At 39.0% G+C, this 24,737-nt stretch overlaps 1 protein-coding gene across 1 annotated transcript; it reads left to right on the forward strand.

Moving 5' to 3' along the window:
* Positions 1–18,057: 18,057 nt before the first annotated feature.
* Positions 18,058–22,721, forward strand: LOC139735316 (potassium channel subfamily K member 18-like). Its single transcript, XM_071646069.1, has 3 exons — positions 18,058–18,237; positions 19,333–19,561; positions 21,838–22,721. The coding sequence occupies exons 1-3, from the start codon at positions 18,058–18,060 to the stop codon at positions 22,719–22,721; spliced, it is 1,293 nt and encodes a 430-aa protein (XP_071502170.1).
* Positions 22,722–24,737: the final 2,016 nt, after the last annotated feature.

Below are 24,737 nucleotides of genomic sequence, written 5' to 3' on the forward strand. Positions count from 1 at the left end.
GGGAGGGGAGGGGAGGGGAGGGAGCTAGAGGGGGGGGGGGGAGGGGAGGGTCCAGGGAGGCGGAAGAGGGGATCGAGGGCCAGGGGAGGGAAGGGGGAGGAGATTTCGAGGAGGGGAGGGTAGCCTATAAAGAGGAGGAGAGGAGGGGATCTAGCTAGGATCGAGAGGAGGGAGAGGAAGGGAGGGGAGTGGAGGTTCTATTATACTCAGACGTTTGAAAAAGAGAGAGTGATTATAGGGTCTACAGAAAGCAGCGAACGTTGTTAACGTTTTTATTTTACAAAGTTGTGTTGTGTGTGTGTTTGTTTCTTTGTTTCTTTGTTGTTGTTGGGTTTTGTTTTGTTTTGTTTTGTTTTGTTTTGTTTTGATTTGTTTTGGGGTCTTTTTTTTTGGAGGGGGTTGTTTGTTGAATTGTTCGTTACATTCATTTTTTTTTCCTTTCTATCTATCGCAATTAAGTGGGTCCTATATTTCATAGAATAGCTTGCCATAGTCAAGGGCCTCGGTAAATTCAAAGAAATAATTCGAAGAAATGAATTCCTTGCTGCATTTCAGGAAAGTTTTATTTTGTTATTTTCCACCTCGTGTACGTAAGAAGTAGTATGCCTTACAAACACCATGATTTATAGCGCATTTGCAAACGATTGGTGCTATATCTATTATAGCAAATTATCATTTAGGGTAGGCCTATATCATAGTGGCGCCATGCAGGCCTAGTGCAATTACTTTAGAAAACTTGCTATAAAAGCTGTTGCTGAGTCAGCGTTGATGGTTGTCGTGCATTTTCTGTTTAAAGAAATTTCTTCCTTTTGTTGTTTGTGTCTATATTCTGGGGGGGGGGGCGGTCATTCCTCTTCCCTCCCCCTCCTTTTTTTTTCATTATCGCAGTTTTCCTCGTTAGATTCATTTCTCTTTTGCGTGCTATTCGTTATTCCGAAGGTTCGTTATTCCTAAGGTTCGTTATTCCGAAGGTTCGTTATTCCTAAGGTTCGTTATTCCGAAGATTCGTTAATCCGAAACACACAAATTCCCGATACCTAGAGGTTCGTTAATCCGAAAATGACAAAGGGTTCGTTAATCCGAACATTTGTGGCGTTATTCCGATGGTTCGTTATTCCGAAGGTTCGTTAATTCGAAAATGAAATAGGGTTCGCTATTCCGAAGGCTCGTTTATCCGAAAATGAAATAGGGTTCGTTATTCCGAAGGTTCGTTAATCCGAAAATGAAATAGGGTTCGTTATTCCGAAGGTTCGTTGATCCGAAGTGATATAGGGTCCATCAAACGAACCTTCGGAACAACGAGCTTTGTTTCATTTTCGGATTAACGAACCTTCGGAATAACGAACCTTATTTCATTTTCGGATTAATGAACCTTCGGAATAACAAACCTCATCACATTTTCGGACTAACGAACCTTCGGAATAACGAATCCTCGGAATAACGACCTTCGGAATAACGAACCTTCGGACTAAAGTACCTTCGGAATAACGAACCTTCGGGATAACGAGCTGTAACCCTTTTTTCGGGGGGAGGGAGGGAGGGGTGAGTGTTGAATTAGGGCCTATAGAAAATAGTAAAAAAAAAATTTAAGATAATTGCTCAGCTAAAGGTGCACTGTGAGTAGGAGACTCCGTATCAATAGGCCTACTAATTGGGTTTGAATTTATCTATTTATTATTTTGTGGGATACGTTCCTTGCATCTGCTGGTAAACAATGCGAAGATTTTATTGCTTCATCTCTTCGAGATAGATGGGTGCGCCAAGATAACAAAAGGGTAATGATATAACCCCTAGCTGACTGATGATTATCATAACGATATTTAGACCAAAAGTGCATTATAATGGTGGGGGATGTCAATCCACCTACATTGTAAGCCAGTGGTCTAAACGTACATTATACAATGAGCTATAGACATTGAGAAAATAATGTCCATGTGCTATAACCCATGCACGAATATAAAGCCCACGAGTTGCAGCACGGACTCCAAGTATAGTAGAACAGACCCACAAGCTTGGAAGTGTCTATAGTTTAAAAAAAACAAAAACCATGAGCTCTATCATGCGAATAAAGCCCATTGTTATGAATTCGACACTTGGCGAATAAGGCCCGTGAGCATGACACTAGGCAAAAAGGGTCCACGAGCTTGACAATACATATCATATGTACGTGTACATTAAGCTCCCTGGTGCAATGTCTCGAGCTCATGATGGGGCTTTTTCATGCCTGGTGTCGAGCTCATGGGCCTTATAGCTCATGAACCTGGCTATTAAGTGTCTATCTCTTGGACCGTATATAGCTCGTGGGTCTATTTCTTGATGTAGAACTCGTGGTCTTTGTTCACTTTGTGTTTATTGTAGGCTGCATGACTCATGAACTGTATAACTCGTGGGTTGTACGATTCGTGGACAGTGTGACTCGTGGGTTGAATGGCTCGTGGGCTGTGTGACTCGTAAATGTCGAGCTCGTGACGTACATCCTACACGTCTATATTGCATACCTGTATATTCCCTTTCTATAAACTCTCTCTCTCTCCTTCTCCCCGTCCTTGCCTCTCTCTCTCTCCCCGTCATCCCTCCCTCTCTATCCATTCTCTCACCGCAGCTCATCACTTATTCATGATTTTTAAAAGCATTTGGCTTGTTTGGTTCATTAATTTATTTCTCGTTAATTCATCTATAAAAAATAATGTATCTATTCGTTTTCTTTATATTATCCTGCTCGGTTTGCCTTTCATGCCCTTGTACAAAATTGCTCTCCAAAGGCGCCCTGCAGTTAGCATTGGCTTATACATAATGAAGGGACATAGGGCCTACAACATAGTATTTGAGCATGGACCTAACTGCTCATTGACGTTCATCGCTTGTTGATTAATTCATGCACCTGCTTCTGTCAAAAGTAGCGCAAAAGCATTTTGAACATGCTTTCCTGCATTGATCTTATCATTACCGTCGACAGCCAGCCTGGATAAAAACATGACGACGCTTTGAGAAATCTAAAAACTACATGCGCAGAAGATAGTAACTCTCATAAATCATAGAAAAATGCATGTGAAGGTGTAGCGTACATTGGGAAATTATCGCTCAAGTAATTTCATTTACGAAATGCGCGTACTTCACAAGAGAAAGCAATTACTTTAGCAGGTTGGTTGTGATTTGTAATCTAATTTTTCTCATTTTTCGCACATTATTCCGGAGTAAACATGGACAGTATTCATATATATGACATGTATATCCTATCATTAAGCCATGTTATATGCTTGTCCACATGTCTCCACTTCAGTAATTTTCAATTTTGTGACAGGAAAACTGTCATGTTTTCGGGTTTGCTGCTTCCTTTCACTGGTGTTTATTCAAAGGCAGTTGAGTCTGAAAAGGCACCTCAGCAAACTAAGACCGCAATGAGGAAATGGTTCTTTTGCATAGAGCTGTCATGCAGCTCTATGTTCTTTTGTCAGTGACGATGCACGATTGCACAATCATCATTATCCAAGCACTTGAATGTATATACTCATTAAGATGATAGGATGAAAGAGAGACCTTCGTTTCTAGTCCATTTGTGTAATAGGTCTATGATTTATTGAGTAACATAGATTGACTTAACGGTACAACCGGAGAGTTAGCAACATTATCTGGTAGTTGGCTGAAACAGATTGAATTTCTGATCGTTAAGATTATGTCTCACATGAACAGAGGATGAAAGATGATTTTGATTTTGTTTTACTTTTGACGATCAATCTCTGCAATATCAGATAAAACAGTGTTTAAAAAAGTAAACAAGGTAAAATATCCCTCGCTCAATGTTTTGTTTGTTTGATAAATTTGACTGTACAACATCCATCCTTTCATTCCCCTTCTGCGTATATAGATATATAGAAGAACTGACGAGATATTATTCTTGCTACTTAATCTTACAGTAAACAAAACTGAACTCAAAAAGATATACTTAAAACGAACGATTCTTCTGTTAAGAAAGGAAAGTTCAAATAAGTGGGAAAGATATGGATCAATTTTCATGATAGCTATGGAGACAAACTAGATTGGTCTTTTTTTGTCATAATAATAATGCATTTATAATCCCTACCCAGAGTGCTGTGAAGGTCATGACAAATAAATCATGCACGAGTTTTCTTCTGTTCTTCGCTGTGACAAGTTTTATCCTATATAATAATATAGCTGGCATGATGTGAAATGACCTAATTTTTTCCAACCACATGCATTATCAGCGCCATCCTTTCCCCGTAGAACAAATTTCAGAGTCATGTCTGATTGACCATGTCGCTTCGTGTGACATAAATAATACAGACATCTATTGATAACATTATTGGAGATTTCAGGGCCAAAGCACGCTCAATATTTCAGCTCTAGATTAAGTTTTAGGGCTGTAGTCTTCGCTCTCAACAAAAGGATATAGGATAACGTTGATGATTATGTTGTTAATAACTAATCTTTTGTCTCGAGGAAAACGATCGGCTTATCATCGACGTAACATTATTGTCTCATAAACCAGTGCAATTTTGTATGAACTTTTACATGCAGAAATACAAGAATATGATAAATCCTTCAAGCAACCTATCTGAAAGTAATGTCAGTGACTTAGAGCTAAACTTCCTCTCCCCATTGCAAATTTTGGGATTCAAGAGACACAAGGGTGGTTTATTATTGTATATGAGAAACCCGAATCGTTCATGCATTCATAAAGCATTTTAATTTTATTCTTCAAATGAGTCAGACCTTGCTTTGATAGTCGCACATGAAACTTTCTACGTAATTCTTTCCAATATCCAGTGCTATTTCTAAGAATTTAGAAATGATTAGCTTCCTATAATATGCTTCGTGACTTGAGGTCATAATGCTTGTCTATGCAGTCTGTATTATATTTTGTATATGAACGTGCAAGTGCTTGTGAAAAATCGATTTCCATTATCTTCAGCACCATCATAACCGCCGTTCTCACGCCTATTTAGGTAACGGTTGCTACGCACCATCCTTAGATTTGGTCACGTATCAGTGTCATTTCAGAGAGAGAGAAGGGGAGGGAGAGAGAGAGAGAAAATGGAGGGAGAGAGAGAGAGAGAAGGAGAGGAAGGAAGCATGTATGGGGAGGGAGAGATGCATCTCTTCATGTTAACAAAATAGCGTCTCACCGGTACTACAAATGTAATCTATTATTCATAGACCTGTATGATTTCAGTATTATTTTCTGAAGTGTTTGTCAGTCAATATGTTCACCGGATTTTTATCTTATTCATGTAATCATTGAAATGCTTATTTATCATTTCGTCTACCTAAGTAACTAGCTTTAGATAGCAAGTTCTCTATCATTATTTTATGCACTCTTACGCACGAAAAGTCATGAAAAGTCACGATCTCGTGGTAGTAGGCTAGTGCTTATGACTCGTCTGTGCGCACATAGTTCTTACACACTGTACTCTACTGTATCTACTTCTGTATACATACGAGATATATGCTTCTATTGTTGTATTCCATTTGACAATGATATTCAAGCAAGGTACGTATTTGATTCTCTGCATTATTGTCCATCAGATTCCACAAACACCCAGGTATTACCTTATTCTGTCTTTTGTTTGCATCTCACTGAGCTTGAACAATACCATCTGTTTTTGTAATTTTTGTTAACTATATACATACTTGGACGATTATGGTAACCATAATGTTAAGAGATAAAAGTCGATCTTGTCAATAAAATGACAGAAGCATGGACACAGGGGGACGCCATAATTCATGCATTTCATGCCCCACTGGTGACGTGGAATAGTTATGGTGCTGTAGGGAATGCATGATATCACCTTCCCCAATACATGTGGCTTATATGTTATCTGAATCCGTTACCGAAATCAACGCAGAGAAATGATTAAATTAGGAATTGTACTTCCATGCATTTCAAAGAAATTCTGGGGACTCTCTTCGTTGCGAATTATTGAAATAGGATAATGTTGAGGGACCATCATTGCTAACTTGTCAAGTTATATTCTGATTCGGTCATCGTAATGATTTACTCGTGATTACTGTTACCTGCTTAAAGACCTAATAAAATGCTTGCAAAATGTTTTAATATGCAAAAGAAATGTAAAATATATGTCATGATTATCAATGTAAATATGTTGTCAGTGTCGTTCCGGTTTTTATCGCTTCTAGAAACTCCCCCAAATATCACATTTTTGGAGGACCCCGTTGCAGCTTTTGCGAAAAAGATAGTCACGTGACCAACACCCCTGAACCGATTGATGACGTATAAGCACGGAGTTGTGCTCAGTTAGCAGACGCCGCTCAGCACAAGCACTCAGATTACTAGCTTGGTACACGCGCGTACACGATAGCTAGCCCGGCCAGGCCCGGGCCCCGCGGGATGTGCGCTCCCGGTCGACCCACTGACTGTCGACATGTACGCATTACCACGTACAAATATCACTAAGTTAGCTTGCACAGATACCTGGTACCTCGAGCATAATGTCTTCCCCTATATGGGTAAACTTCGACATTGATGATGATGATGAAGACTGCAGCTCTGACGATAGCGGAGAAGAAGAGGAGGCACATGAAGTTGAAGGGGAAGATGGGGAGGGAGAGGCAGCCGATGAACCAGAACGTTATCGTGGGGCTGCTCCTTACCGATATGAACCAGCTGCATCTCCCCCGCTGCCAGTGCAAGAGCGTATGAACATGGCACCAAGCCCGAGAATAGACCTCACGGAAACGATCGCCTGGGAAATACAGAGTGGTATGTCTGGTATGCCCCCATATAGTTTAACCTTAGAAAGGATATACTGTATTCTACATGATTGACATTGTAAGTTGTAACTGTTTGTCTAGTAAGTAGATTAGAAGAAGAGGCCCAGCTCGCTCACAAAGTGAGCGGCTACTTCGGCCGCAGCAAGCAAGCGGGAGCGTCCCGGCCGTGGCCTGGCCCGTCGGCCGGCGCTTACAAGTTAAACTACCAGTAGTAGTCTAGTAGATCTAGTAGCAGTCTACTGGTAGTTATAGTAGTCTACTAGTAGTAGTAGTCTACTAGTACTACTACTAGTAGTAGTACTATTACCACTACGGCACTAGGTCTAGTATAGACTAGTAAGTAGTAATAGCAGAATCTTTGGTAGTAGTACAGAGGCTACACTCTAACGCCTAACGGTTTATAGGGGGATATGTTGTTACAGGGTGGGTCGTGGCTCAAAAAAAAAAAAAAAAAAAAGGCCTAACCAGTTTCCCATAGTCAGTTTCTGCAATATTTGTTATCAGTAATTTAGATGCGCCATTTTCTAAGAAAAACGATACCAAGAATTATCGTCAATTTTATTATTGGTCGAGTAGTTTTTGTTTTATGCTAAAAATCATACTGTGGAAGGAAGCCCAAACGCCGTGCTTATCTACCGATGAATGCCACGGTGGGGCTGGATTCACGAGTAGGTCTAGGCCTATAAAGCAGGCGAGTCGCCGTAGTATTAGTACAGACACGCAGTGGTGGTGGGGCTATCGTGAAATAGGCCCCACCGCAGTGCGCGTGCACCGTACCCGTGCGTTTATGGCAAGCAAGGGTAGGTCCTCCTTGGGTTTAGGGTTAGGTAGGGTTGTATTTATGGTTAAATTGGCCGTTAAATTAGTCGAGGGCCATATTATGAAGTCATTTTCGCCGCATTCACGAGTATTCACTGTGGAAGGCAGCCCCACCGCCGTGCTTACCTACCGAGATGAACGCCACACGGTGGGGCTGAAACAGGCGAGTCGCCGTAGTATTACTATTAGTACAGACACGCAGTGGTGGGGCCTATTTCACGAGTTTGCCGAAAATAATGGATATCCAAGCGTACCACAGTTGTAATCTGTATTATTGGCGGTATTAAATCCGATACAGTTCATTAAATATTCTTTTGTCTAAAGGCTTAGCCAATGACAATAGTGCAGCGCAGCACCTGCTGTGCGCTCGCTAGCTCGCTCCCCCGCCAGCGCTAGCCAGTGCAGCCGCCGGCCGGCTGTCGCTGCGCTGCGCTAGCATAGCCTTGCCAGCTCGCTGGCTACGGCTGGCTAGACTGGTCGTGAACGACTCCGTTCTTAGACGTCATCACAATTTAGAAGTGATAGTGCGCCGCATGCGGTGAAAGTATAGCAAGTTTTCCAAAACCGAGGAAATCGCATCCATTATGTTAACAAATATAGAACAAAATTCAGAACAGTAAAAAACCCCGCACAACCATAGAATTACTTAGAATTTAACATTTAATATTATAACATCATTGAGAAAAAAATGCCTAAACCATTTTATTAGGTCTTTAAAACACAGAAAACACTGGATATATTCCTTACTTTATTGCAACAAATTAGAGCACATCTCAAATAGTGTACAAGACGTGATATAGCTATATTGGGCTTTGTCTGACCCCACATAATAATCATGACCATCTGATATGCATGGAGAAAAATGTGATGTTTTCTATATTTCATTTATGTGGCTAATTTCGCAAAGTAATGAAGAGAATAGATTGTATAGGGACAGCCGAAGCTGTTGAATGAGAGAATTAGACGCGTTGCCACAGCAACGAATTTTGTGTATGTACACTGCTCCGATCAAGGTTATACGGAGAGGCCGTCGCTCGTTACAAATACTGGATGCGGCAGTAAGCGTTTCTGATAAGCTGTGATGCCGATTATTTTTTTAGAAAGCATGATTCCTGTCGTGTCGCAGAAAGCTATTTTCTTGGATGACCTGTATGCTCTTTCGACGCAGCACAAGTTATCGCGGATCCATTTAATGGAATGGATCAGAGAGCTTAACGCGTAGAACAAAAAGAAACGAAATTTACTAGTGACAACCCGCAGTCGGTGGCCAACTTTGATGGTATTTTTTTAAAGATATACGCCTAACCTACAGCTGAAAATGACCGAACTTTGTTGAAATTGGCTTAATTGCCACGAAGGTATTTCATCTTCTGTGTCCGTATACATCGTGGTACTTCAGTAGCGTATAAGGTACAATGTTGCTCGTTACCATGCAGTGCAAAGTGTTGGCTGTACGTGGTATAGTGCTGACCAGCAAATAAAGAAGAAATCAGACAAACGCTACGTGTTACGGTAATCGCCTCGATGACGCCAAGCTCTATTACTGGTTTCAGACGACCAAACCCCAAGAAGCACTAATGACACGAAAGATACTTTCTACGCTGTCCTAAACTGGTGAGTCAGTTCACAAATTCTTCGTTCTTATTAATTTCCGTTCGATTCAATTCAATTCAATTCAATTCAGCTTATTTCAATTCAATTCACTTCAATTCAATTCAATTTATTTCATTTTCTTCTTCCACAAAACATAATGTAATATACCGAAAAAATCACAAATTATCTGAGTATATAAGACTTGACTGTACCATGAAAATTAGAGGTAATCACAAATTAAAAAGCATATGGTTACAAATCGACCTTGTAACATGTTATTTTATCCATGCTAAAAAAAAAATAAAAGAAATGAGGAGTTCACTAAAAACAGCTTTGACGTTTCGGACAACTCATTCAATCATGCCAAATGATATATAACAATATACAACAATATATTACATAAAACATTGCATATCTATTCAGTGTCTGTATAATATGCATTTAACCAAAAAAAAAAAAAAAAAATCTTTTAGTTTGCGTTTGAAAGAATAATACAGTGCGTATCAAAAAACAAAGTTATCCAACTTTGGAGGGCTACAATTCTATAATCGTCAGCTGTGGAGAAAGCAATTTGGTTGTGAGGAAAGAGGAACTCTTCTTCTTTCCAGTGATACCTAATTATGGTGACAAATGTCATGCATGACTGAGCACATGAACTTTAAAGACAACAATGACAAATTACACTTTTTCCAAGTTTGCGTGTTATTGTAAAGGAACAATGCATGACTCTGCATGGATGAGATCTGTCAATGAAAGTGGCCAAAGAGGCCAGTCTGAATATGAATGCAGGTTTGTGTTAAAGGTTTGTGTTTAGGGTTTCTCCTAACATTTCATGGTCCATAACCTTTAATATGGCCACCGGTCCGATAGCTTGGTCACTCTCACAGAGGCCAACCCACACAGTCCATTTTCTCTGTTCATATTCAACATACATGCAGCTTACAGTGATAAACCATGTCTTGAATATGAAGAGTGAAAAATGGATAATGGTTTACCCTTTATGGGAAGGACCAAGTTATCGACAACGTGGCCATGTTGAAGGTTATGAACCATAAAAGGTTAGAAGAAACCCTAACTGTTAAACATGAACCTGCAGTCGTGCAGGCTCGCCTGATGATTTGACCACTTTCAATGACAGATCTCATTCATGCAGTGAGACATGCATTGTTCCTTCACAATAACACGCAAATTTGGAAAAAGTGCAATTTGTCATTGTTGTCTTTAAAGTTCATGTACTCAGTCATCGGCATAATATTTGTCAATATAATTAGGTATCAATGGAAAGAAGAAGAGTTTCCCTTTCCTTACAACCAACATTGTGCTCTCCATAGCTGACGATTATAAAATTATAGACCTCCAAAGTTGGATTACCTTTTTATTTTTTTTTTTGATATGCACTGTAGAAACGAGCAGCTTGTTATTTCGGGGGAGAGGTAATTCCATAATCTATAGGCTCCCTACAAAGAAAGTGTATGAATGGTAAATGAATAAAGATCATTAAAAAGTGTGTGTGTGTGTGTGTGTGTGTGTGATTTGAATTCCTTTAGTTGACATGTCAAGATGTTGGCTTGGCAGAATCTACTTAAACATGAATGTGAAACCGTCAAGAATTAAATTTTACAAAGTTTAACGCCATGCAGGAGGCGCTGTCAGGAAATGGCTTGTATCACAAGAGACAAGTTTATTTATTTAACCACGGTAAAAAGCTTGCTATCAGTTGTAGGTTGCTTTTCAGTTGCCATTTTCTCATTGAAAAATGAGCATATATACTAAAGTACCGCATTCGCTTCATTAGCCTGATTAGACTCATCTATCCAACTGTGCGCGCGGCAACACGTCCTTCGCGTACTCTACCCTGTGGTTGAGTACATGTCGTTGAGGTTCACGTCGCGAGTTTACAGGAAATTAATTGTATGTTTTTTTAATTATCAGCGCAAAATTTCAGGGATAGACACAATATTGAGAGTGATATTCAAGTTCAATTTCTGTGACGTTTTACATCAGACGTTTTACCTCCCATCACGCAACCGTTATCTCTGACAATTTGCCCTTTTACCTTTGGCCTTTCATCTCATGCCGTTATTTCATTTTCATTTCATTTATTAAGTTTCCACTCAAATCATACAGTTTTGTGTTTACAACATCTACCCACGACAATGTAAAAGTGACACATAAATCAATATAAGTTATAAGTGCAGTATATACAAATAGCATTTACACGGCACAAAATCCTCTGCCATACCTCTGTCTTCGTGAAAAATTAATGGAGAAACCTGTTGTAAATTTGATAAATTTAATAAGAAAGTTACAGAAATGTCTATCAAATACCTATCCTCTGGTGATCACTGTATTTCCAGTAGATTAACTTTTCTAATTCCCTGCCTGATAACAGATTATGTTAAACAGTTATAAGATTTGTAAATTTAACCTGATTTTTTTTCCATGGGCTAAAATCCGGTGCTTTATGTTCTGCTCTGTTCAACGATATTACAGCGTACCAAGATGATCAACCACCATCACTCGTTCTAATGAAATACATAATGCAAGAATTCGTCATTCGAGACAGACAAAGATAGATTTATCAACGAATGGCTCATTATCACCCCATATTTATTATTAAAATATGCTGAAGGAACGCTGCTATTAAACATTATTATTAAGTGATGCTGGCATTTGGGCCCTTTGTGCGAGCGCCAGATCTATGTCCATGATGAATGTATGAATTCTTTAGAAAGCAACAGTAATGGGATCACAGAGGACCTGAGATGTGAATTCTGTTACCAGCTGCCAACGAGTACATCATCCATGAAGCCAGAAGCAATCCAATTATTTTTTAAGTGGTCATTTATTGATGCACATCAGGCATTTTTCATGAGAGGCTTCGTATAAGGGCAATTTTCTTATTCTCAACTCACGACCAATACTCACATTATAAATACTATTGTGACTTATTTTTTTTTTTTTTTTGGCTCCTGTTTGGAACTCTATTTGCTGCAACGCATCTGCTTGATGTACATGAACTTTCGAACCTTCGATGGTGTAAAGTAATTTCATTTGATCTCTTCCCCTTCCAACCACCAGCTGTCGACGTAACACTGTGGGGGCAAATCAATATCTAAGAATAATATGACCTTATACATCCGCTTTTAATAAGTGCGATTTCATTGTATTCAAGTCAGTTTTACAGATGAGATAAAAGCACAGGAAAAGGATGAACAAGGTTCCACAATACAATAAGACAGGACATTTGAAAGTTATGAAATATCCAAATTCCAAATGTTCTCAGGAACAACGATTTTTTGGAGCAACTGCATGCGCATATGAATTAATGGTGTGATGATATAATCACATCACCAGTCTTACTTTAACCTCTAAACAAATTTCGGCTCAATTTTATATTTCATCTTTGCCACGAAGTCATAGTTTAATTTGTGTTTGTCACATGAAGTAATATTATAGTCTCGATGCCCTGGCCATTTCGACCTTTGAGGGCTAAAGTGCTTGTAGTTTTATGTTTTGCCCGAAAGATAATTCTTATGATATTTTGTACAGACAAAATACATACGCTGTAGAGTCCTAACTTTACGGATGATTAAACTTATCAAAGATCTAATATGGGCTTAAAACCAATGCTGCCAATATTGGAATCAATATGACATCATGTCACTTTAAAATTCGTCTTTAAGCAAATTGGTTTGAGTAAAGTTTTAAATGATGTATTCTACTCTTATTTAGACCAAAAAGGGTGATCCACTATTGTGATATGGACATTCAAGATTCGAAACTTCAATTTCAACTTCAGTCATGAAAACGATAGTATAGTTAAAATTCACAATTGCATTTCATCGGGAAAAAATGAATAAAAACTACTTTGCAAATGTTTTGTATTTCACTTTTTTGGAAGATAACAGTATAAACAGCGATTAAGTAAATCGTTTTCTGTTGGTGGCTTTGAACTATTTAAACATTGTTACCTACGTTTACTTAAAAGGCGAATACTTTACGTGAAGATTTGACTTTGGTCAACATGGTGTAAAAAGAATTGGAAGTGGAGCATATTTAGGTAGGATTTAGATAGTAAATCGTTTTTATTCCTAATATAGGAATATGAATTAAGTCATCTGTAACGACATTAAAATTGTGACTGCGCGACCTTAGTATATGCCTTTGTGCTTCTGCTGTGCAAAATCGCTTATGCTATCACTTTTAGAAAACACTCCAGTGACTCCACTGAAAATAATGAAGTAAAAACAAGGAGTATAGCCGGTGGCGTATCTGGGGGGGGGGGGGGGCACGTGCCTCTGGCGCCACTCCTTGGGGGCGCAAAAAACGAAGAAAAAAACCAAGAACAGGAAGAAAACAAAGAAAACAAAACGAAGAAGAAGGAAAAAAGAAAAGAAGAAGAAGACAAAAAAAAAACCCTCGCCCGGTAAAGGGGGGGGGGGGGGAGGAGGGAGGGAGAATGGTTGGGGGGGGGGGCAGAAAACTAAATCAAACAAGATAAAAACAAAACATGATGATGACGCGGACAAAATGACAATGTTTATTGTGTTCACACAAGAATTCCATGTTCTGTAAGCTGAAATACAAAAATTTTCGGCTCGCCAAAATTTATATAACAAAGAAGGTAAGAACAAAACGTGATGATTCAATTCAATTCAATTCAAAGGTTCTATTTTCACTTCTTTCAACAGAATGTACAAAATGTATAAATTCGACATGCGTTTGAAGGAATGATAAATAGATAGCAAAGAATAACATTTGTCAGTAGTCATTACAAAATGAGGCGGACAAAAATGACAATGTCTATTGTGTTCACACATGTCATTTTATATTTAGCAGGCAAAATGTTTCACGGAGCAGCGGCTGCAATTTCTTTCGTTCTGAAACGATCGCCAATTGGATCAAAAGAAGGCGCCAACGGTTTCGAACATATACGGGGGGGGGGGGGGGCAGAAAAAAAAACCCAAATCAAACAAGATAAGAACAAAACGTAATGATGACGCAGAAATATACAAGTTTCGAAAATTCGGCTCATTCGCTCGTACTAATTCAGAGTACTTTTTTTCAAGTCCTCAGTTTGTTGGTATAAATCGTTATCTGTAAGGCCGTCACTATATCTTGATTAGAATTGTAAGATTTATTACGCAAAAAATGACAAGAGTTGTAAGCTAAAATATATACAAAAATTTTCTGTTCGCTCGCTGCGTTCGCTCACCAAAATTTATAAAAAAGAAAAGAAGATAAGAACAAAACGTGACGATGACGCGGACAAAATGACACTGTCTATGTGTTCACATATGTCATTTTATATTTAGCAGGAAAAAAGTTACACGGGGCAGCGGCTGCAATTTCATTCGTTCTGAAGCGATCGCCGATTGGATTAAAAGAGGACGCCAACCATGCCAACGGTTTTGAACATACGGGGAGGGGGGGGGGCGCAAAAAAAAATAAGAACAAAACGTAATGATGACGCAGAAATATACACATTTCGAAAATTCGGCTCATTCGCTCGTACTAATTTAGAGTATTTTTCAAGTCCTCAGTTTGTTGGTATAAATCGTTATATATATAATTGATATTATATTATATTGATACTATATCTTGATTAGAATTGTAAGATTTAATAATCAAAAAATAACAAGAATTCCATGTTTAGTAAGCTGAAATAAAAAAATTTTCGGCTCGCTCGCTGCGCTCGCTCGCCAAAATTTATCATTATTCATTACATCTAAATCACCCTCAAAAGACTCCTTTTAAGTGCTTGAAAAAGCATATCATGTGCACTTTGTTTAAAGTCCCTACCGGGATGGGGTTGGGGTTGAACACTTTTTAAGAAATTAGGGGCGCAATTTTCGCGCTTGCCCCGGGCACCGTTTTCCCCAGATACGCCACTGAGTATAGCTATGAATATCGTCTGAGGCTGAGAGCGTTGATCTAAACGTTTGACTTCAAGACAACCCTTCAGTCTTTTCACAACGCAATTTGCACAACGCTGATAATCATTTTCAGTGCAGTCGTCGAGTACAGGCCTTCATGTTGGGAAGGAAACTCATTGACGTTTAAAATGCAGTCGTAACAGTTTGAAACTGCAATTATATTTCTACAGACGTCCACTGGTCCAATTCATTGTTGTGTCTCCGAGTAATTTTCATTAAAACCAATTCACTTGCCCTCTGAGTTAAAGAACAATAAAATGAAATGCATATTGACTTTTGCTGATTTGTGATACTCTCAACTGTTATATGTTGGTTAATGAATATTTAAATACGTGCCATATGTCCTACAGTATTTTTGTACTAGTTTTCTTACTTGGATACACCTTAAAAATACAAACTTCCAAACCAAGATTCTACCAGTATCTATGAATTATATATAGGCCTATACAAACTGACGAAAAATAGTAGACATTTTATTATTGAATGTACGACACACATTTATTTTTTTTGCCACATAGCACTGACGTTTATACGTGATGTTGTTGTTGTTGTGTTTCTCCTGTCTTGTTTTGTGTTGTTTTAAACTATCCTTATGTTAAGTATATGTAGTATGTTTCATAAGAATCCTTTGAGTAGTTCACAGTATACATGCATGCCTTTTAGTCGACCTCTCAATCCTTTTTTCCCCTCTACACATGATTCTGTATTTTGCCGTTATGCATGTATATCTGTATTTGTTAATTATCATTACCCTTTCCACAGTTGAATGTATGCTTATGACGTAATTCCTGATTTACTGAGATATGTTTTGTTGAAAAAAATGAAAATAAATGAATTGAATTGAATTGAATTAAATTTGATTTAATTAAATGATCAGAGTACCTTGTATTATGAACCGATGCAACACAACATGCATTTGTTACATTTCATCGTTCCTTTGATTCCGTGATCATAACTATTACATTGACTCTACCACTTCCCTAAATGGAATAGTTGCCCATCATATCGTGCGGCAATCTTAGGATGAAAATTCTATCATTTCATTTTGATTGAGTATATAGACGCATGATAGTAACGTGCATGGAACAGATCTATCCGTTTCATAATTGCCTACTTGCATTGATATTCTTTAAGAAATGTTGAGATTAAATCAGTGTACCAAAACATGACGCAGTCTCCTTTTAGATTGTGATGTGCGGAGGCGGATTTTCCGCATTTTCAGTATCTTCTCGAAAAATAAAGAACAAATTTCCACCAAACGTGGCAGGTGGCAGGTCAACATGCAGGTTAATAGAATAGAAGGGGCACGGGGGGGGGGGGGGTGGTAGTGATGAAGGGAGGACAAAGGAATAGAATATAAGAGATTGTTTAAATAAAAGAATCAACAGAACCAAAAGTTATACAGCTAATAGATTTATATCGGAAAATACATTTATAGATGTATTTTCAAAAAATGTTGTTTCATTAAGGGGGCAGTAAGTCGGGGGCGATTGTGGGGCAAAAGCAAAAAAAAAAAGTAAAAGAGTTTTGTTCAATAAAAATCCCCAGAACCAAAAATTATTGGCGGGTGAGGGGATACCCAATTAAGGGGAGAGGGGGAGGTGGCGGATCCAATGCCTTCCCCATTTTCAGCATCTTCTTGCAAAATCCATGACAAATTTTAAATAAACGTTGTAAGTAGCATTCCCAGGGTAGCAAAATCCCGCATTGTTCCGATGGGCAGCGAGTCCAGGGGGTGCATGGGACCCTTGCCCCACCCCCTTTGACATCCCCTCATAAGCTATAATATACTTGAAAAATACGTCATAAACATGATAAATTTACTTAGTCTACACCATATTAGCTACATCACTTCTGTTCTGGATAATTTGATTAAGCCTTTGCATTATCCGTTTGTGCAAGTCTGATTTGATTTTTATTATTAATTATGGAAACTTTACCTCGGACGTCTGTTAAATGACAACATATTTGTTTATTTGTTTGTTTGTTTGTTTGTTTGTTTATTTATTTATTTGTTTTCTAGCTTCTTTCCTGTGCACTGGATGGGGCCCCGTGGGACCAAGCCTCGCTTGATCTGACTTTCACAGCTTGTCATGGCAATGGATTTACGGCTTGATGAATCTCCTTCTCTTGTATCGTACAATTTAGCTAAGAGCTAATGCAATATTAACTTAATCTCATCAACACTATACGTTGATGAGCATGAGAGACATTTTGGTGCCCGCTGCAAACAGACGAACGGCATAAGTTGCATATTACACGAGCTATTTATAATTACTGCGTGTTTCCAAATTGGTACCTGAAATGCGATTGATCATCAAATGAAATAGATGTTCTGAAGCTCCATTTAGCAGCAAAGTGTAGCTACGTGGCAAGGGATTTTAAACGTGACTACAATATGCCCACATAAAAAAGGAACTCTGGAACATGTATTTCTCTTGTAAAAAACGTCTTTGACAGTTTCTATCGTAATCCACAAATACTTTAGCACTTCGTGGATAGAAGAGTCAAACAGGAGACGAAAGTTGATGCAGGATCATCGGACATACAATGGACATTTTGCGTGCAACCTCGATTCAGTCTTTCGGAAGCAGTCGCTTCCTTCATCCTATCAATTGTTCATAATTCATCCATTATAGCTGAATTCTGTCAAGAGCCTAATGATACCCCATCATTCTTCTGTTGAATAAAGGGAGAACACATTTGAACATTTTGCATATCTCGCTTCATTATAAACCCTTCGCCCCATCATACAACTGCATTGCCGAGAGTAGGAATTACAGTTCCCACAAGCAAGGAGATTGTGGGGCATGAATGTGGCGGAGCCGAGTCTTGCACCACAAAATCCCTCGTGGTAGTGCAACCTCTCCCTCTACAAACGCCATTACGTTTCCATTGACACTTCACACTCCTCAAACCAGCATTTTTCACTGAAGAAAGTGAGTGCGTTATAAAGATGCCGGCAAAATGCATGGTCATGCTGAAGGGTGTGTGCACAAAGAAAGTCATCATTCCATCTGTCGTCTGGTTCCTGTACCTCGGCCTCGGCGCCTACATCTTCAGCGCAATCGAAGGGGACGAGGAGACATCATATTTCAAAGTCGAGAACGAGTGGGTGAACGACGTTCTCCATGAGGTAAGATATTGTAAGCTGTGTGCATCAAGGAAGAACACATGAAGATTATATCTTTATCTTCAATCCTACATGTATGACTATCATCATATAAGGGTTGGGCGTGATAACGAATACACATCACTCCTATTTTGCGAGCTTTTGTTTGTCGGCTTTCTTCTTCTCTCGCCTATAAATATACGATGTGGACATGATTTTGGTCTCACTCCTATTTATTTTGTTTCAAAACATGCACACCTTACAGTAAGAGAGCAACGTTTGGATTGGTTGCGTCTAATACAGTTATACGGTGAAAGAGGACCATTAGTTACCGCGCTCTGCTGCATTTGGGAATAAAACGTAAAGTTGCATCACAGTGTAGGCCTACAAACCTTCTTTGCTGGCCAGAATTCGTTCAGTAACTTGCCAAAGCTGAAATTCAATCTTAGATCATCTGCAAGCTTCTCAGTATTTTTTTTTCATATTAATGTTTTGAAGATCTGATTTGATTTGATATCATTTCTGCACTTTTCACAAAATTAGTATATCGTTTGCGAAAAACTTTCCCCCAAATAATCATACTGCATTGGACAAAAAAAAAAATACACATACCGATTATACAGATAGGAAGCCTACTTCCCTGACTTCAGTTTTATAACAATATATGATTATCGTAAGGTTCTACAATTTACTCTCTAAAAAAATCGAGTGAAAATATTCACTCTTGAAGGAGTGAATACAAAAAAAGAGTGAATTTAGAGTGAAATTGGAGTGAATTTCGAGTGAAAATGTTCATTTTCACTCATTTTGGAGTGACCTCAGGGATCACTCCAAAATCTTCGAGTGATCCCTGAGGTCACTCCAAAATGAGTGAAAATGAACATTTTCACTCGAAATTCACTCCAATTTCACTCTAAATTCACTCTTTTTTGTATTCACTCCTTCAAGAGTGAATATTTTCACTCGATTTTTTTTTTGAGAGTATGCTACTGCTATGAGCCAATCTGTTTTGAGGCTTTTTTTATTTTTCTTGTGTGCATATATCTATATATAATATATCAATGTTTTTATCCTGCTCTTAATATCCTACATTTTAATATGATTTATTCCACACGACAGGCCATACGCGAAACAGAGGCCTTGTACAAGAATCTGACATTCTCGCCCGAATGGATAGGAGAATCAAAAGAGGACCTTATAGGCGCAGTGAATGCCACTTCTGAACTTCAGATAAAAGTGCGCAACATGACGAAGGAGATCGTGCGTCGGTTCCGACCCATGAAATCTTACTATAAATGGGACATGATCGGTGGAATTCACTTCTGTTTGACGGTCTTATCGACGATAGGTAGGGCTAATATTCTGTGAAATTCCAACTTAAAGTCATTATTTAACACTGGGATCAGTGATGACTTTTTTTTTTTGGTGTTATCACTGATGCATACAGTTCAGTTGCATCACAAAACACCCTATATACCGTACAAAAAAATTCGCAATGAACCCACAAATTTAAGGAGATATCGCAATTTTTTTATTAATAAACTATAACTGTAGACGTTTTAAATTAGAGACGGTCTCCTATTTCTAAAAAAAAAATCATTTTACATTTTACATATTTAACGACATTTCACATTGACTACAATGACAAAAACCTTTTCATGTTAGTCATCTTTATCCTCAACTGACATTTTAAAATTATTCTGAAGTACTAACGACTAAAGCTGTTCTTCTTTTTTATCTGCAAATGGTAGCATTTCTATGACAAGAAAGAATTAAAGAAAATAGGAATGAAGAGCTCCATTAATTGTCTTTCAGTGATGCTGAACGAAAGACAAACTTATATATTAAATGGGTTAGTCAAATACCGGCTAGTGATTGGCTAAGCACAGTCACGAGATGGAGTCACATTGGTTATGTTCGCCCATGGGCAGAACATTTTTGTAATGTTCTCCCATGGGAAAACATTTTCACGAAACAAATGACAAACGATACCAAATGATTGAACGATCATATTTTCACGCAATCGATAGGATGAATTTGCCTATTCCATTCAACGTGAAAAAGCAGATTTGACTAACCCATATAATATAACAGATGAGAACTTTTGTTGTCGGGAACATGTACCAAACGTTCCACCCTTTGAGTTTGAAATGCTATTTCGGGAGGCTATAGGTCCCTCGACTTATTCCCGGGACTTATAATCTCCCTCAATAGCATTTCAAACCCTACGTGTGGAACATTCGTTACGTTTCCTCCCCCGCCAGTCATCTTCTATATAATAGGGGATGTATAGGTGGATCTTTTGATACTTTGTCTAATTAAATGAATACCAGTTTAAAATGAAGAAACACATCTGATTCCACCGAGACATGCGTCATATGTGATTTTTACTGGGTGTTCAGACGCAATACGACGGTCAGGGGTTTGTCAGGGGTCATCCCACTAGACCGACACCAACGAGTCATACAGCCCACGAGTTCGACGTTACAAACAGGTCCACGAGTCGTACAGCTCACGAGTCATACGGCCCATGAGTTCGACACTAGGTAAAATAGCCCACGAGTTCGACAGAAACAATACGAGGCTTAATGTGTCGGTCTTGGGTGCCTTGTTAGTGTCGAACTAATGAGCTGTATGACTCGTGAGGTATATAACTCATAATGGGCTATATGACTTGTGAGCTGTATGACTCGTGGGTTGTATTACTCGTGGGTGTCTCGTGACGTGCACCCGACGATCAGAGCATCGTTTCGAACTATTGATATTACTAATATTCAATGCTTGTGAGTACGATGGTTCCGCATATTGAGCATGCACGTTTAACCATTCTATTCAACGACGCGAACGATGCAAAGCGGAGTTGAATAGAATGGTTGGACGTATTTCCTGTCGTGTCGTCTAGCCATTTTTCCCCTACAAGTTGATAGTCTTGTTGCTGTCCCAGTCTTGTCTCATGTTTATTTGTTTGTTGTTGTTTTGTGTGTAACTGTTTGTCCGTCTGTGTCTCAGCGGCCTGCCATTGTCTTTACACAGTGCATATTGACAATTACTTCACTTTAGTCACCTCAGCACATATTGTAATGTATTGGTACTGTAACTTTCAAACTGTTAAAGTTGTTTTCTCTGTACAAATTTACATGCATTTTTTCTGTCAGCTTTGTTACCATTTTAGCTGCATCGGAAGTTGAAACCACTTAAAATGATACTGGACGTAAAACTTATTGACTGAAGTGTGCACATTATTTTGTCACTTGTTTTGAACTTTGCGCAACAATATTATGCTATTTTAGTGGGGGCGCTCAGTGGTATACAAGTGGGGCGCTGTGGTATACAGTGGCTAAGACTCCCGACTTCAAATAGGAGGTCCTGAGTTCGATTCCCGCCCAGTGCTTGGTCCGTGGACGAGATATTTTACGCACCACGTCCCTCTCGACCCAGGTGTATAGTACCTGCATGGCAACGCTGGGGCAGTAATAGTCGCAGGGCTCTCTGGTAGCGGCAGTGGCAACACTTATAATTCAGAGGCTGCTTTACCCTGGATATAGAAAGAAGACCTTATTATTATTATTGACGCTGTCTTAATTGCCGTACTACATGTTTGTACTACTTTTCTCTCAACCATAGGGTACGGCCTCATTGTGCCAAGAACACAGAATGGTCGACTGGCCTGCATCGTGTACGCTTCCTTTGGGATTCCACTGAACATCGTATTTATGGGGGGAGTCGGGCGGGTGCTCGCTCACCTGATCGACTGCAGCTACCGGCGTTGGCTTTTCCTCTTCGGATGCGCAAAAGCCTGCAAAGAATCAGCGATCGCAATGAATCACAGAATCAAGCCCAACTCCGACGGAAAGTCAAAGGTAATCTCACACTGGAACCGTATAAGCAAGAGGGTCAGCAGCGAACAAAATCCTGCACAGACTGGAACACAATGCAACAAACTGGCAACTCCGAGAGCAATATTCACGGTTGCCTATAGCGACTGGTCCGTGCCTAGCACCAGTAGACCCGAGAAGACGGCAGAAAAGGCTGCCACCATGCCGGACGACGATCCTAGGCCGGTCTCGAAAGGAAATGAGGCAGGTGAGATTCAGTGCGAAGAGGAGCTCCCCGATAAACCCGTTGCTCCACTGTGGTACGTGACACTGTTCATAACGACCTACATGACTGCCTTCATTCTGCTCATGTACTTTTCCGGCTGCTCTCCTGACGGTTGGTCACTTGTCGATCTCTGCTACTTCGAATTCGTTACCTTTTCGACGATTGGATTCGGAGACTTGTACCTGGAACCACCTAAGGGTTTTTCCTCGCGTCAATTGCTCGTATTCATCGACGTCGTTGTAGTCATCATTGGTATGGTATCCCTGTCGGCCATCGTCAACATCGTAGCGTCTACAGAACGGCTTGACAAGGCTGTGACATGGGCCCTCGACATCCTACTCAAGATCTGGAAATCGATGGCACATACTGCCCGTCGCCTTTGCCAAAGTCAACGTAGTGGTCGCTGAGGTATAGATCGATTCCTTTTTTATCTTTTGAAGATGCGGAAAGTGATTAGTGAGTCTTATCCTGTTCGACAAGGAAAATAAGAAGGCCAACTGCCTCCCCACTGATTAAAGGATAAACCAAACTTTGATGGTCTTGTAAAGACCTAATCAATTTTGTGGAACATGGATTCTTGTTGACTTTGAAGGCGTATTATCGTTTATGTTTACGTAATCTTATTTTAATATGTGTTCATAATGAAGACATTTTATCAACAATTTACACTCGAGTTACGCCTTGGTTGCTTGTGCACCTGAAAACTATTCAGTAACTTTACAATAACATTACAAGACGCTCTTCTTCCTCTTTCTTTTTAATTTATGAAGTCATATGGAATCCTATGTCATTGTTGCAGGTGTACAACGACTTTTTGCGATTAGATAAAGATGCCGCTTTTTTACGAATAGCCGACTCTCAAGTACAGTGTATATGCAATTTTTTTGTCAAAACTTTACCTATATTTACACCTATATTTTCCTTGCCTGTCACTATCGATTCAACTTAAAGAAGAACTTTGTTCTAATGAGGTAATGTCTTCAAATCAAAATGCTATATTCTACGTAAGTAAGTGTTCATTACAATTTTCAACAACAGTGGTTTGAAGTGCCTTTGCCATGTCTACAATGTTTTCTCATCATTCTTTTTCTTTGTAACTTACATGTGACAGGGATTTACTCTATTTGAAAAAAACAACAACAAACGATTATGAACATGTTTTCTTACCGACATATACTAAGTGTTTCAAAAAACATTTTCCACTTTTGATCATTAATAGTTCAACAACTATTCATCCGATAAAACTGTCATTAATATGAGTAATAGCTGAATAATGTACAATTTTGTTGGAGGTAATTTAAATGTGAAAGCATAAATCTGTTTCATTAAATTTGAGTCATTAATATGAGTAATAGCTGAATAATGTACAATTTTGTTGGAAGTAATTTAAATGTGAAAGCATAAATCTGTTTCATTAAATCTAAGAATGATTTTGAAGTAAGGTTTCAGATTTTGGTCAAATTTCAACCCTCTGTACAAAAATTGAACTTTGCACAGGAACCAATGATGTGTATGTGAGTGTGTGCTGACAATGGCCCTAACAACGGACATGCCTGAACCACCTGTTGACTAGGCGTCAGTCTCGCGCTCCCAGGCACATGAATGCTTAATCAATAATTCATGTGGATTGCCCTGGGCACTGCTAGTCTGAATTCATGCACGGTAAAGGGTAAAATGTATGCACGTATGGAAAAGGTAAGCACTTACATGTTTCCATGTGCTTGCAAACACCTTGTTTCATTCCAGCTGGCAATCATTTTGAAATTTTGCTTCACATATCACTAAATTTGGGAGATAAATAAGCTTAAATTATCTAAAGTTCCTCATTTTAATACAACTGTCTAATAGTCTGACAAATTTTTCGCTTTTTCGATAAAAAAGAGATCATTTTTGGTAAAGAGTTCAGCAGCATTTATCATTGGGGCGATTTGTTTCAAAGTAGATTAATTTAAGGCTCCATGTACACAAGTGTATACTCTAATTGATTTTTCTTTTTTGCTTCCTGTCACCATGTTTACGATAGAACAGAAGGTAATCATTGTAATTTCGTTTTTTCAAAAGTAGGGAGAGCACTGTCACGACTCAACGACAGTATCGGCAGGCGTTTGACTTTACACAGATACTGCCAGTGGCTGAACAAAGACTAGTTGTGGTAGTGGAATTTCTCATGAATAAATAATGAGCAGTCAAACCCTGGCCATTGTTCAGGACCATTGTCAGGATGTTAACCACACACTCCCATACACACCCATTGACCCCTGTGCAAAGTGAAATTTTGTACAAAGGGTTGAAAATAGAGCAAAATCTGGAACCTAACTGTGAAATTAATTATGGATTTTATGAATCTGATTTATGCTTGAACCACCTCCAGCCAAATTGTACACTATTCAGCTATCACTCATACCAATGACAATGTTATCTGA

This window comes from Diadema antillarum, unplaced genomic scaffold (genome assembly GCF_040938485.1).
Source record: "Diadema antillarum isolate AM-2024a unplaced genomic scaffold, OU_Dant_1.0 seq00000569_RagTag, whole genome shotgun sequence".
NCBI classification, from domain to species: domain Eukaryota; kingdom Metazoa; phylum Echinodermata; class Echinoidea; order Diadematoida; family Diadematidae; genus Diadema; species Diadema antillarum.